This window comes from Tachyglossus aculeatus, chromosome 16, assembly GCF_015852505.1.
Source record: "Tachyglossus aculeatus isolate mTacAcu1 chromosome 16, mTacAcu1.pri, whole genome shotgun sequence".
Taxonomy (NCBI): Eukaryota; Metazoa; Chordata; class Mammalia; order Monotremata; family Tachyglossidae; genus Tachyglossus; species Tachyglossus aculeatus.
Window position 1 is genome coordinate 43,986,553 of NC_052081.1, and position 13,139 is coordinate 43,999,691.

General features: G+C 44.3%; 1 protein-coding gene across 2 annotated transcripts in view; it reads right to left on the reverse strand.

Moving 5' to 3' along the window:
• Window positions 1–3,676: 3,676 nt before the first annotated feature.
• The window catches only part of PTP4A2 (protein tyrosine phosphatase 4A2), a 30,798-nt gene continuing 21,335 nt past the window's right edge, over window positions 3,677–13,139 (reverse strand). For both annotated transcript variants that reach the window (XM_038758407.1, XM_038758406.1), the window contains exons 4-6: window positions 9,533–9,663; window positions 7,340–7,414; window positions 3,677–6,199 (exon numbers count right to left, since the gene is read on the reverse strand). In XM_038758407.1, coding sequence (XP_038614335.1) covers window positions 6,091–6,199; window positions 7,340–7,414; window positions 9,533–9,663 — 315 coding nt within the window. In that variant the 3' untranslated portion in view covers window positions 3,677–6,090. The remainder of the gene's footprint in view (window positions 6,200–7,339; window positions 7,415–9,532; window positions 9,664–13,139) is intronic.

A 13,139-nucleotide genomic window follows, 5' to 3' on the forward strand; every position in this document is an offset into this window, starting at 1 on the left:
ACAAATACCACTAAAAACATTTATAGTAATATTTTCACCTTAGAATCACCTTCTTCCACCTGGTCAAACACATTTCATGCCTGATCACTACCTACATTGACCTGAGTGATTAAGGAAGACAAGAATTCAGTTAGTAGTTAATGAGTACTCTTGCTGAGAGATTGTGAGACATAGTTTTTGTGATTTTGTTTTCCCCTCTAGCTGACAATGTAGGGGCATGTAGTTTGAAAGGGCATATCCAATTAAGTGAAGGCAGCAGGCAGCACAGAAAGCCTCCTTCCAGTCCTCAGATGGACAAAAGAACACAATAACTTCTGAGAAACATCCACAGCAGGCAGGTGTCTGGGAGATAGAAAAATCACCAATCCTCTGGTCAGACAACACGCAAAGAACAAGAGGAGACAAGGAAAGCATATTCGGTTTTGGTTAAGCACTTACTATGTGTCAGGCACTGTACTAAGCACTGGGGTAGATGCAAGCCTAACAGGTTGGACAGTCTCTGCCCCACCTGGAGCTGTCTTAATTCCCATATTACAAATGACGTGAGGCACAGAGAAGCTAGGTGACTTGCCCAAGGTCACACAGCAGACAAGTGGCAGAGCCAGGATTAGAACACAGGTTGTTCTGACCTACAGGCCCATCAATGTCCACTGGGCCTCACTGCTTCCCCTATTCTTTTGTAATGTGTGTTTCACCATGTTTTTCTTATAGAAAGGCAGGAAGGAATTGGGATATGCCTGGCAGGCCACACATGGCTCTCTGGAGAAAATGTGATGCAATGTGGGAAGAAACACATATGCATGAACAAGAGTCAAAGGGTGCATACTATAATGTGGATTCACCTTAATATGGGGCTCATCAAGAACACGGCCTTCATGTTAGAGTACAGAGCGTATTCAAGGAAAACAATATAGAAATGACAGGATTTAAGCCCTAATGCATCAGTATCAACTGATCCATAATATTTGCAGACCTATGCCAATGATATTAAGAGGGTGTAGAAATACATACAAATGTTAGCACTTACCCCATCATCCCTAATGCCAATCTAGGGCTAATCATGGAGAAAAAGATTGAGCAGCATTGAATTAGTCTTACCCTCTTCACAGGTCCCGTGATTTTCTGGTTCCAGAAGAGATCGTAGTACTAAATAAAGTCCTGAATGTTCATTAGGCCAAATGAGCCTCAAATATTTAATTAAGGTAGCCATAAAATTTTACCTGTTATCAATCTTACAGTTGCAGGTGTTAATGGTGAATCTAAAGGAACGTCAAATGCAATCATTTGCATAAAAGCATTAGGAGATGATTGATGGGCATTTTTCATGCAGCTGGGATCCAATCTTCAATTCTAGGATTGAAATCACTTTAATTGAAAACATTTATAAATGTTAATCCACATTAAGTTGCCTAATATCCTGCACGGCTGCTGTTATACAATTCAAGTTGGTGGGATTACATTTCACATTTCCCTATCTTGAAAAGCATTACTATTTCGAACCCCTGAAAATTAGACTCATTTCTAAAATTGAACTCGGGACTTTTGAAAAACCACCTTTGTTCCAAAAATTATAGCTAAACCTATCACTGTTAATAAATATTTACTTAAAAAAAAAAAGGTTTCTGTTAAGTGCTTACTATGTGCCAGGCACTGTACTAAGTGCTGGGGTAAATACAAGCTAATTAGACTGGACTCAGTCCATGACCTACCTAGAGATCACAGTCTTAATCCCCATTTTAGATGAAGTAATGGGCACAGAGAAGTTAAGTGACTTGTCCAAGGTCACAGAGCAGTCAAGTGGCGGAGCTAGGATTAGAACCCCAGATCCTGACTCCTAGATCCCGTGTTCTTTGCAATAGGTCATGCTGCTTCTCCACGGTTATTAGATGATTGAGCCTATTTTTGAGGGAACTACATTTGAGGGACCCCCCCAGAATCCTGGAGGGTAATGATGAAAGGGCTTTCTAAAAAGCCATTGATTTACACAGAATAAAACCTATTCGTCAGTGGCCCAGACCCAGTTGTGATTGGTAAGACATGTCCAGACCGGTTGTTATCTGATGTCTCTGCAGGAATTTAAGCAGTGCATTAATGCAGAACAGATAAAAATCAATTTGAAATATTCTTAAATCTAATTCCAGTTCTGGAGTGGTCCGGTGTGTATGGAAGGAACAGCTAAGCAGCAGAAACACGAAACCATGGGTAAACTACACGCCATTATGAGCAAATGTTCAAATAAGTGTCTGGGAGGCTCCTGTCCCGTCTGTTTCCTAAATTTAAATCCGTTGGCTGGACTGCAGTTATTCTTTACGCTGAGATTCACTCAATTAGCCAGGGCTCAGTTCTTTAAAAATAGGTGTCTCCTCTGGGCAGACACCTTCCCTCCTCTCCTAAGGGAGAAACAAAGTCCCTTGCTGCACTCAAGGAACCAAGGCAAAGAGTGCTGGTGGGTGGGTGGGCATTTCACATTTATACACATAACTGGGTCCACATACCTCATCCACAAATAGAGCAGTCCAGCAAATGTCCTCTGAGGTAATACCTGGGGCTCAAGGAAACTCATTTGCCCACAACTTTTCACTTGTGAATCTTGCTGCTCGAGCAAATTATGCAATAAAGTTGAGTCAGAGACGCTTGAGGAGGACTCGGGCATAGATCCGTGCACTTCCAAAGCCAAATGTCTTAAAGGAAAGGGGATGACCACCTGAGCAGACATCCCTTAACTGAGCAGGATGGTCTAGTGGATACTAGATTCTAGAGAAGCAGCGTGGCTCAGCGGAAAGAGTACGGGCTTTGGAGTCAGAGGTCATGGGTTCGAATCCCGTCTCCACCACATGCCTGCTGTGTGATCTTGGGCAAATCACTTAACTTCTCTGGGCCTCAGTTACCTCATCTGTAAAATGGGGATTAAGACTGTGAGCCCCACGTGGGACAACCTGATCACCCTGCATCCCCCCCCCAGCGCTTAGAACAGTGCTTTGCACATAGTAAGCGCTTAACAAATGCCAATTATTATTATTATTATTATTACAGCATGAGCGTGGAAGTCAGAAGGACCTAGGTTTTAATCCTGGCTCTGCCCCATGGCTACTACGTGACCTTGGGCAAGTCATTTACCTTCCCCGTGTCTCACTTACCTCATCTGTAAAACGGGGATAAGATCATGAACCCCATGTGGGACACAGACTGTGTCCAACCTGATTAGCTTGAATCTACCCCCAGCTCTCAGTACGGCGCCAGGCACACACCATTTAGAAAAAAACAAGCAAGCAAAAAAACAACTTTCAGTGTCATTCCCTCCACAGGCAGGGTTGCTTTCCTCTCCTGTCCTATAATCCTGGCATCAACCTGGCTTTACTGTCCTCTAGGTACTCAAGTGAAGGGCAATTCTGAGACAAAATAAACCGATTAAATAAAACAATGAACTGTCGCCTTCCTACTGCACTGAATCCAAAACGTAACTAGAAAATGGGCCAGGCAGGGCTGAACTGCAGTTATGCCTGTCCCAGTGTCCCCAACCTATGTTGAATGGCAACTTTGTACTTCTAGGCCTTTAATTGAATCACTTCTCATGGTCATTCGGACTGCATGGCCCCAAATAAAGAATCCCTGGATACAAAATTATGCGCAGAGGTGGTGGGGAGGTTGGAGGCAAAATATGCAAAGTGAGACATAATTCATGTAAAATATTTTTTATTGTTTTTTTTAAAAGGGTTTAGGGTTTGGTTTAATCAGGCTGCACACTTCTCAATCAGTCCGACATCTCTCTCTCTCTCTCTCTCTCTCTCTCTCTCTCTCTCTCTCACCATCTGTCAAACTGGCTTCAACTACCAATACTTCATTCATTTCAAGAAAAAAAGGTTTTAATTTCGCCCCTCCCCCAAAAAATCCAGTTCTGAGGACATTAACATTAGTCTGTAGTTCACAAAAATAACGAGGGCCAGTATTACATACAGCATTATACACCCCTCTATTCATCAGACATAACCAGAAATGTTTTTTTTTTTTTATTTTTGCAACTCAGGAAGGTACTGATATTGGCTGTACCCTTTTGCCGCTTCACCAACCACAAAATCAAGCACGGGAGTATTAGAGGGAAGACAGGGTCTGTTATGGTATTAATACACTTTGGGTGAACATACAGTATACGTGAGCTTTCCGAGAATGTGCTATTTCTGTCTTGAGCCTATGCTAGAGGAATCTACTGACATGTTTTCTGAAATGAGGAATTTAGGATAGTACCATCATTGTTCTTTAAACTTTAAAACCCTAGAAACAATTTTAAAATGCATTATTTTGTGTTTTCTGGAAAAGAAAAAAAAAAGCCTGTTGTCTTTGTGTTCGATTAAAAATCAAAACAGAACTCTGGGATTAGGAAAATAGGCAGTTCCCATAGCCGGCATCTGAGGTATCAATATGAGGCAAGGTACCGGTCTGAACCTGCTGGCCCAGCTGCTCCAACGGACAAAGCAAACGGTTTTTATTGGCTCTGCCCAGCAGGACGAAGGGACGGGATGACCCTAAACCTGTCTCTGTTCCGTTTCTACGGCTCCGATGTCACGCACGCCCAGTTGAGGTGAAAAGCAGGCGCAGGCCACGGCTAATCAGTCGGGGCCTGAGATTTGTTTCGTAAAACGAGTCTGGCTGGGGCCACCTCGGGCGAAGGGGGTGGAGAAGCAGCTCGTCTGGGATGACACACTGAACCCGGTGATGAATCTGCACAAAATTACGCTACACCAGTCTGCACACAAGAGAGTCCATCCAGAGCATTGCATGACCGTCCCTTCCCCACCAGTTCTGGCCTGGGGAACGCAGATCCGGTCGGCCTTGTTGGTTTGGAACCAGTGATTTTTTTATCTCAAAAAGAACTCAGTAAGAAAAGAACAAGGCAATCAGTGGTTCAACTGAACTGTACATGAGGGCCAGTCGGGGGCTACCCATCCTGGGCATTTATTTGCAAGTCCAAAATACAAAATACTGCGTCCGTCCTGTCTACTTGACCGTTCGGGAGAGCTCACCTCCAAAACAAAATGAGTCTGAGTCCTGAAATGGGCTGTTCACACCATCACTGTGCCCTGATGCGGTCTGACGGAAAATCTGGATCATGACCATGGTGGTCTTTCTGGGATGCATGAAAGGGTGCTAACTCCCTGCGTGGAGTTGCGAGTTTGAAAGGCAAATCTGGACGACTGACACTGCTCGGGTCTTCCTCCTCTAATACATGGAGTTGCGTAGGTGCTCTTAAAAGTTTGTTCATTTCAGGTAGTAGAAGGAAAGCGTTTGTCTTTCATCTAGTTCTTTGGACAAATATGTTCACACACACATAACAGGCGCACTACTCTTAAAATACCAACCCCCACCAGGTTAAGAAGAGAAAAAAAAAAAGAGGCTCTTGGCTGATTCACTCAATTTGTAGGTAGAATTTTCAGGAAAAGGAAACAGGAACATCCCATCATCAGGAAAGCCTAAGAACCACCTGGACACACAACACAAATGCCACTGTTATTTTCTAAGAATGCCCAATTGGGCTTAAGGCTGTCAGACTGCACACACATACAGTAACAAATGCTCCTCTTATTCTCTGTCTACCAGCTCTCACAGAAACAAACAAAAAAGCAAACAAAAAAAAAAACCCAACAACAACAAAAACAAAAAAAAAATTTAAAAAGGAAATCCCATGAGGAAATCCATGTGCCGGGACCTAACTTTTGGACGCCCTTCCCCAAGCGAATGGATTTTGCACTGACCAATATTATGCTGGTTTTCCATAGAGACCCATTTTGAAAAAGTTAAAAAAATACAGGTTAATTAAGCAACCTATTTTCTCCCAGCAGTTCAAACTGCATACTTAAGAGAAAACCATCCTTCACTGAATACCTCCCCCACCGCCCTTTTCTTGCTTTTTTAGGTTTTATTTCTTTTAGAGAGGGTTTTCTCATTTTTTGTTTTCTAAATCATTAGGACAGAGGTTGAGGAGCACTGACTCCACCACTCTCTTGATGATGCAGTTAGATTCCAGATTCACATTTCCAGGTGCCAAGAGTTCCCCTAAAAAGCCACGATAAACTCAGCCTTCGTTCAGGTTCCTTTCTACTGAACACAGCAGTGCCCATTGGTGTCTCGGAAGCGTAACCGCATCTTGGGTCGATATTTCTCAAGGTAAAGCAGCTGTTTGGAATTGAAGGCTCCCCTTCTTTTTCTGGAAATAGAAGAACGGCTACTTAGTACATGCAAAATGCCGCTTTGCTCACTAACATCCTCTGCGGCCCAAGGCCTTTCCCACCCGGCTTGACGGAGCTCTGGCTCCCTTCCCACCCTGCAGCTCTCTGAGAAAGGAAGACTCTAAATGGAGGCTGGATGTTTCAGGGCCTCCCCAACAAGGCGGGGGAGAAAACGCTCATTTCTTCTGCTCTGACCGAGAAAGACTAGGTGTCCCTGGGCTTCCATTTAAAGACGAACTGAGACGGGCCAGGCAGTTTTAAGAGGCGAGATAGATGTTCACCTTTCCCCTACAAGATTAGCCTGCAATTTCCTGTCAGCTGGAGAATGAATAAGGAAGCCTAGATTGGGTCTCCCCAGCAGCAGAGCCAAGCAGGAAAGAGGGACGGGCAAAGGAGCGCCGGCCCTCACGACACCCGTGAGACCTGCTGGTTCTTGTTACAGACGCTGGGCTACATTTCCAAATCCTCCTTCGCCTGGGAAACCCGTTTGCTTTGGCGAAGGGCTTGGGAAAAGGGCAAGGTGATGGCTGCCGGGATATTCTTACAGACCCAAGGGAGTCACCGTTGCGTGAGGCAGAGGTCAAGAGATTGGGCTCCTGTGTTGGCTTTCCCCTGACCTTGTCACAGTGAGCAAATCCCTTACCTTCCTTGGTCTGGAATGTCCTCCTGATAGGCGAGATTGCTGCCCTTTACTTCTGTCACGAGGCTTGCTGTGAGAAGTGCCTGAAGCTGGCAGTACACTTTGCGCTCCTCTGCAGAGGGCATGGCACCAGGACAAGACGCTGCTAACTTAACTACCAGGCTCGGTATTCATAGACTTGTTGATCTTTATAGCAAGCCATAAGCTAAATTTGCAAGGCTTTGCAAACAGCAAGGAACTCGAGTCTCAGGGTTGCGTGTTAATCTCTTACCTGTCACAGACCTCTCGTTTTTCAACACCACGGTATCTCTACAGACATCCAGGTTATGTAGATGAAGAAATGTCCAAATCACTTCTTTCCTTCAACTTCTCCCCTTCCTGATCTACCCAGGTTACCAACCTCAGTTTTCACTTATTTACTTACAGTTCCTTGCTACTTACATTCTGCTGAACACAAAGGATAAGCCATTTTACTTACTGTCTTATAAACTGAACTGCATCTTCATACTTCATTCCACATTCAATCAAAGCGAGCGCTACCAGGACGGGGGCCCTGCAAGGAAAAAGCCACGCCTGTAAGAAGGTATGTATTGTAAACTCTTAAGAGATTGGAGAACTTTAAACCCAAGTTTACCCAAACAAAAACTGAAGAATTCTAGGATAGCATTAAGTATTAAGTCTAGGGTGCAAAAATTTTGCATGTTAGCCCATTAAACCATAAAAAAATTTATATTTCACATCCAGGTCATGGTCACAGTAAAACCACAATCATCTGGTACATTCTTTTTTAAAAATATATATATAACAAAAGCTTGGAAGGTGGTATCTCACTTCCCTCATCTGACACTTTAAAGGTGGCACAATGCTTCAGTTGAATGTGGTTTTTATGAGGTACAAGACTAGATAACGTGCCCCGGAGGTAAATCTATCACCACATATCACTTTATTAAGACACTAGACCCATGGGGCTTATCGGATCCCAAAATCACACTGCAGTAACTGGCCTCAGCCTCAAAGGAAAGGGTCTATACAGACGGGCACCTAGAGAAGAAACCAGGCACTAACGTGCCCAGAGGGAAAACAGCAACAGCCCAAGGAAGGGCTTTGGAAAGCAGGAAGCAGCATAGCCTAATCGACAGGCCTTGGAGTCAAAAGGATCTGGGTGTTAATCCCAGCACCGCCACTTCTCTGCTCTGTACCCAAGTCATTTCACTTCTCTGTGCCTCAATTCCCTCATCTGTAAAATGGGGATTAAGACTGTGAGCCCCATGTCGGGCATGGACTGTGCCCAACCTGATCAGTTTGTACCTATCCCAGCATTTAGTATAGTGATCAGCATACAGTAAGCGCTTAACAAATAGGAAAGGAAAGGAAAGGAAAGGAAAGGAAAGGAAAGGAAAGGAAAGGAAAGGAAAGGAAAGGAAAGGAAAGGAAAAAGAAGAAAAAGAAAAAGAAAAAGAAAAAGAAAAAAGAAAAAAGAAAAGGAGAGAGAGAAGGAAAGGAAAGGAAAGGAAAGGAAAGGAAAGGAAAGGAAAGGAAAGGAAAGGAAAGGAAAGGAAAGGAAAGGAAAGGAAAGGAAAAAGAAGAAAAAGAAAAAGAAAAAGAAAAAGAAAAAAGAAAAAAGAAAAGGAGAGAGAGAAGGAAAGGAAAGGAAAGGAAAGGAAAGGAAAGGAAAGGAAAGGAAAGGAAAGGAAAGGAAAGGAAAGGAAAGGAAAGGAAAGGAAGGGGAAGAGAAGAGAAGAGAAGAGAAGAGAAGAGAAGAGAAGAGAAGAGAAGAGAAGAGAAGAGAGAAAAGAGAAGAGAAGAGAGAAGAGAAAAGAGGCTAAATATTTTAAGTTGCTCACTGTCCAGGACCAATAACCACCAGAGCCAGGAGAACAAGTGAAAATGCACGTCGCAAGGAAACTATATCATCTGCTGCTACTCAAAACTCTACCAAGTCATCTGGGGCATTCTCAAAAGAAAATTATTGTTACAGTCATGCAATGAATCCCTCATATCCACTTTTTGGAGTTTAGAAGAATAAATCTGTCTGTGCGCTTTTGAATGGTAAACCTCGAGCTGAAAAGCTACTATAAACTTAAAATTTGGGTGGCCTTAATTAGCAACTTGGACCTTCAATTATATAAAAGGACTGTAAGTGCCTCCTCTAGACTGTAGGCTCGTTGTGGGTAGGGAACACACCTACCAACTCTGTTCTATTGTACTCTCCCAAGTGCTTAGTATGGTGCTCTGCACATAGTAAGCACTCAGTAAATACTATTAACTGAAGAGGCAAGGTACTGTTTTATCAATCAGTTGCATTTATTGAGGGCTTTACTATGTGCAGAGCACTGTACTAAATGCTTGGGAGAATACAGCATAATTAGCTTTATACAACAGAATCGTCACATCTCTATTCTGCAAGTTCGGAATGACTGCACTAACCTGATAGGAGACTTCCTGGACCATCACTGTCATCTCCTAAACCACAGAATCAGCTGGGCCCGATAAGACCTGCCCGGCCCTGAGATCAAGTGGTCAAGGCATCATAACCAGCCCTCCCTCGCTTTCTTTCCTCCTGGGAAATTGATTACTGCTTAATAAATGCCAATTTCTGCCAAGATGAAGTATCTGGCTGGCTGGCTGAGGCATGATAACCAACTCACTGTGAAAAAAGCAAAGCACTTACCTTCCCAGCCCTGCAACACAGTGCACGGCGACACAGCATCCTGGCTCTTCGCGAAATTTATTTTTTAATAGGCTTAACCAATCATCTACTATCTGGTTGGGAGGTGGAGCGCCATCATCAAATGGCCAGTCCTAGGGAGAGGAGGGAAAAAAAGCTCATTTTCACATGTTTACATTGATTGATTGTTCCCCGGAGAGGGACGGCACCAAGTGGAATAGCTGGTCATTCTCAACGGGAAAACACTAACTACGTTAGATTGTATCAGAAATGCTGCTTTTTGCATCTATTCCCCTGATTCTCTGCTAAAAAAAGCTCTGGGATCAAAATGAAAATAAGTTTTCTTAAAAATCTGTTCAGATAAAATGGGCTTTTTAAAGATGACTCCCTTCAAAAGCAGAACAGAAGTTTTACAAATACCATCATTATTATTAAATTGCTTTCCCCAGCTCTAATAAAGACCTTATGAAAAAGCAGAGCAGAATGTTCTCCCAAATATTATTACAATCATGTACAGTAGCAATTAGACATAATCGAGATAACTGTAATTAAATATAAGACCTAGAACAAGGAGGAAAAGACATGCAAACTTGGTCTAACAGTTCTCACCGGCAAAACGTAATTGCTAAGCAGAAATGCCTAATGCAAACAGGATCTGACTGGCTTCTTCTTCCAGAGAACAGGCTGACAACTGCTACACATGGGGACACCTTTTCAACTAGAACGGGTTCCTCGTTCTTCAGATCAGAAGTCTAATGATGGTCCAGTGGTCAGAACATTTCCCTTGCCCTAGCTTAAAAAGAAAAAGGGCTAAGAAGGGCCTGCCCGGATTCCATTCTATAACCGAAGCGTTAGCACCGAATGTGAGCATATGCCATTTTCTCCGGCCATTCAACCCCTTCCCTAACCTTAATTCAAAAGGTGCCAGGGTTTAAAGGCCTGAAGTCCTTCTCCAAAGCATAAGTGTGTGTTGGGAGGGGTGGAGGGGTTGGGTTGACTATGAGCCCAGCTGAAATCTTACTTGGGAGATAGGGCCCCCTCACCTGACCAAGACAAATCCTGTCCCGATGGCTCCAGGGGGCATATCAATTATGGTATGTATTAAAATGCTTACTAGGTACAAGGCACTGGGCTAAGCACTGGAGTAGCAAGCAAGGCGATCAGATATATACAATTCCCATCCATCCCAGGGCTCACAATATAAAAGGAGGTACCTTGCAGCATGGCTTAGTGAAAAGAGCTCTGGCTTGGGAGTCAGAGGATATGATGGCGGGCCTGAGGCAATCGGGCCGAGGACCCCACCGGGGAAAAGGAGCCCCCTGACCAATTCAACCCGAACCCCAATTCTCCGGGTTCTCTTCTTCTGAAGGGGTGGCCTCCTTCTGCTGCCCCTGCCCCAGCTCCATCCTGCCCTTCGAACCACCAGTGCCACGGGCCCAAGGGCAGATGTCCACGTTAGAAGCCGCTGATGGCCAAGGAAGAGCTGATGACTTCCCAAACTGAGCCCCCTCCTTCCTCTCCCCCTCCTCCCCCTTCCCATCCCCCCCGCCTTACCTCCTTCCCCTCCCCACAACACTTATATATATATATATGTATATATGTTTGTACATATTTATTACTCTACTCATTTATTTTACTTGTACATATTTATTTTATTTTGTTAATATGTTTTGTTTTGTTGTCTATCTCTCCCCTTCTAGACTGTGAACCTGCTGTTGGGTAGGGACCATCTCTATATGTTGCCAACTTGTACTTCCCAAGCGCTTAGTACAGTGCTTTGCACACAGTAAGCGCTCAATACAATTGAATGAATATGGGTTCTAAACCCAACTCTGCCACTTTGCTGTGTGACCTCAGGCAAGCCACTTAACGTTTCTTTGCCTCAGTTACCTCATCTGTAAAATGGGGTTAGGACTGTGAGCTCCTCTTGGGACAAACTGATTACCTTGTATTTACCGCAGAGCTTGGAATGGTGCTTGGCACATAGTAAGTGCTTAACAAACACCATAATTATTATTATTATTATTTCACAGAAGTGGAAACTGAGGCCCCACTTGTTGTGGGCAGGGAACATGTCTGCTAGCTCTGCTGTACTGTACTCTCCCAAGTGTTTAGTTCAGTGCTCTGCACATAGTAAGCACTCAGTAAAGACCATGGATCGATTAAGTAACTTGCCCAAAGCCACACAACAGGGTAGCGGCAGAGGTGGGACCAGTATCCAGTTCTCCCGGCTCCCAATCCCATGCACATTCCATTAAGCCACACGTTGTCCGGATCTGGAGAGCGAGGGCTCAGCCCCCAAAACCCCCCTTAGTGGCTTTTCAACTGAAGAGAACATAAAACGTTTATTGTTATCTTGCACCCTGCCAAGCGTAGTACAGTGCTCTGCACACAGTGAGCGCTCAATACGACCGAATTGAATTGGAAAAAGATACAAGCACCCACACCTAAAAAGGACTTTTCTCTTCCCACCATTCTCTTTTTAAATCCTTACATTTTTTGTTTCGCTTTTTATTTGCAGCCCTAAGAGGGGGGAGGCGGGAGGTGGTGGAGGAAGAAGAACAAGAGCGAGAGCCGCGTGTGCGCACGAGCCCACCCGTAGGCACACACAGATTGAATTCTCTGTGCAATCTGGCAGAGTGGGAATCCTAAAATAGCAGACTCTGTGTTTGACACAGAAAGGGGGGGCGCCGGGAGAGGAGGATTTACATTTCAGGCACCAACACCCTAGCTAGATTTCAGCTCTTCCCCTAGGAAGAGGAAAAAGATCAAGGGACTCTTCAGGGCTTGCCAAAGACACTTACAAGGCAGGCTGAGGAAAAAGGAAAACAGGAAAACCGGAAAACTGACAGAGCTCTGAACTGGAAGTTGCACTCATTCCGGCCACCACACCCCTTTCTCTGCTGCCCATTAGCTGTGCTGGCGTCTTCGGTTTGAGCCATCGATGCCTCTTCGTAATTAAGGTCCTGTTCATGCTCCATTATGCTCCAATTCCATTTTTCCAAAGGCCTAACTGCACAGAGTTATGCTACCTGTAACACACTCAGTAGGCTGAGTTTGAAAAGTCTTGGGTCTAGAGCTCAATTCCTCCTCATGTCCCCAAACGCACATGAAAGAAGACAAAGAAATTGAAATATAAAGCAGGCTACATTGACTTACACAGCACTTTCCGCTAAAGGCTCTCAAGGCACCATATATCATTAAATGATAGTTTCAGAGCTTCTAAAACAAGTTCTCCTACTGCAGTGTTCAATTACAGGTGCCCGACTGCACATTAAAATTCTCCTTGCAATCCACACACTGTACATATGCAAACCTAAAAGGTGTAATACGGCCCTCCCCTTCCCTTCTCCCCTGCCCCCCCACCACCAGTCCTCGCTACAAGCAAGCCTAACTGGGAGGCTTAGAGCATGACTGCTATCTGGTATTAGGGTGCAGATTTCAGGTCCCTCCCTGACAGAAGCTAAGTGTTCTGCTAAAGCAGCACATTTAATCCCCAAGACAGCCCGGCATCCTTCTTTGATTTTCACTAGCTGAATGAAGGAATGTTGCTCAATGGCTCTGAAGGGAGTGATACGGAAAGACTATGACACTGGGAGGGAGGGAGGAG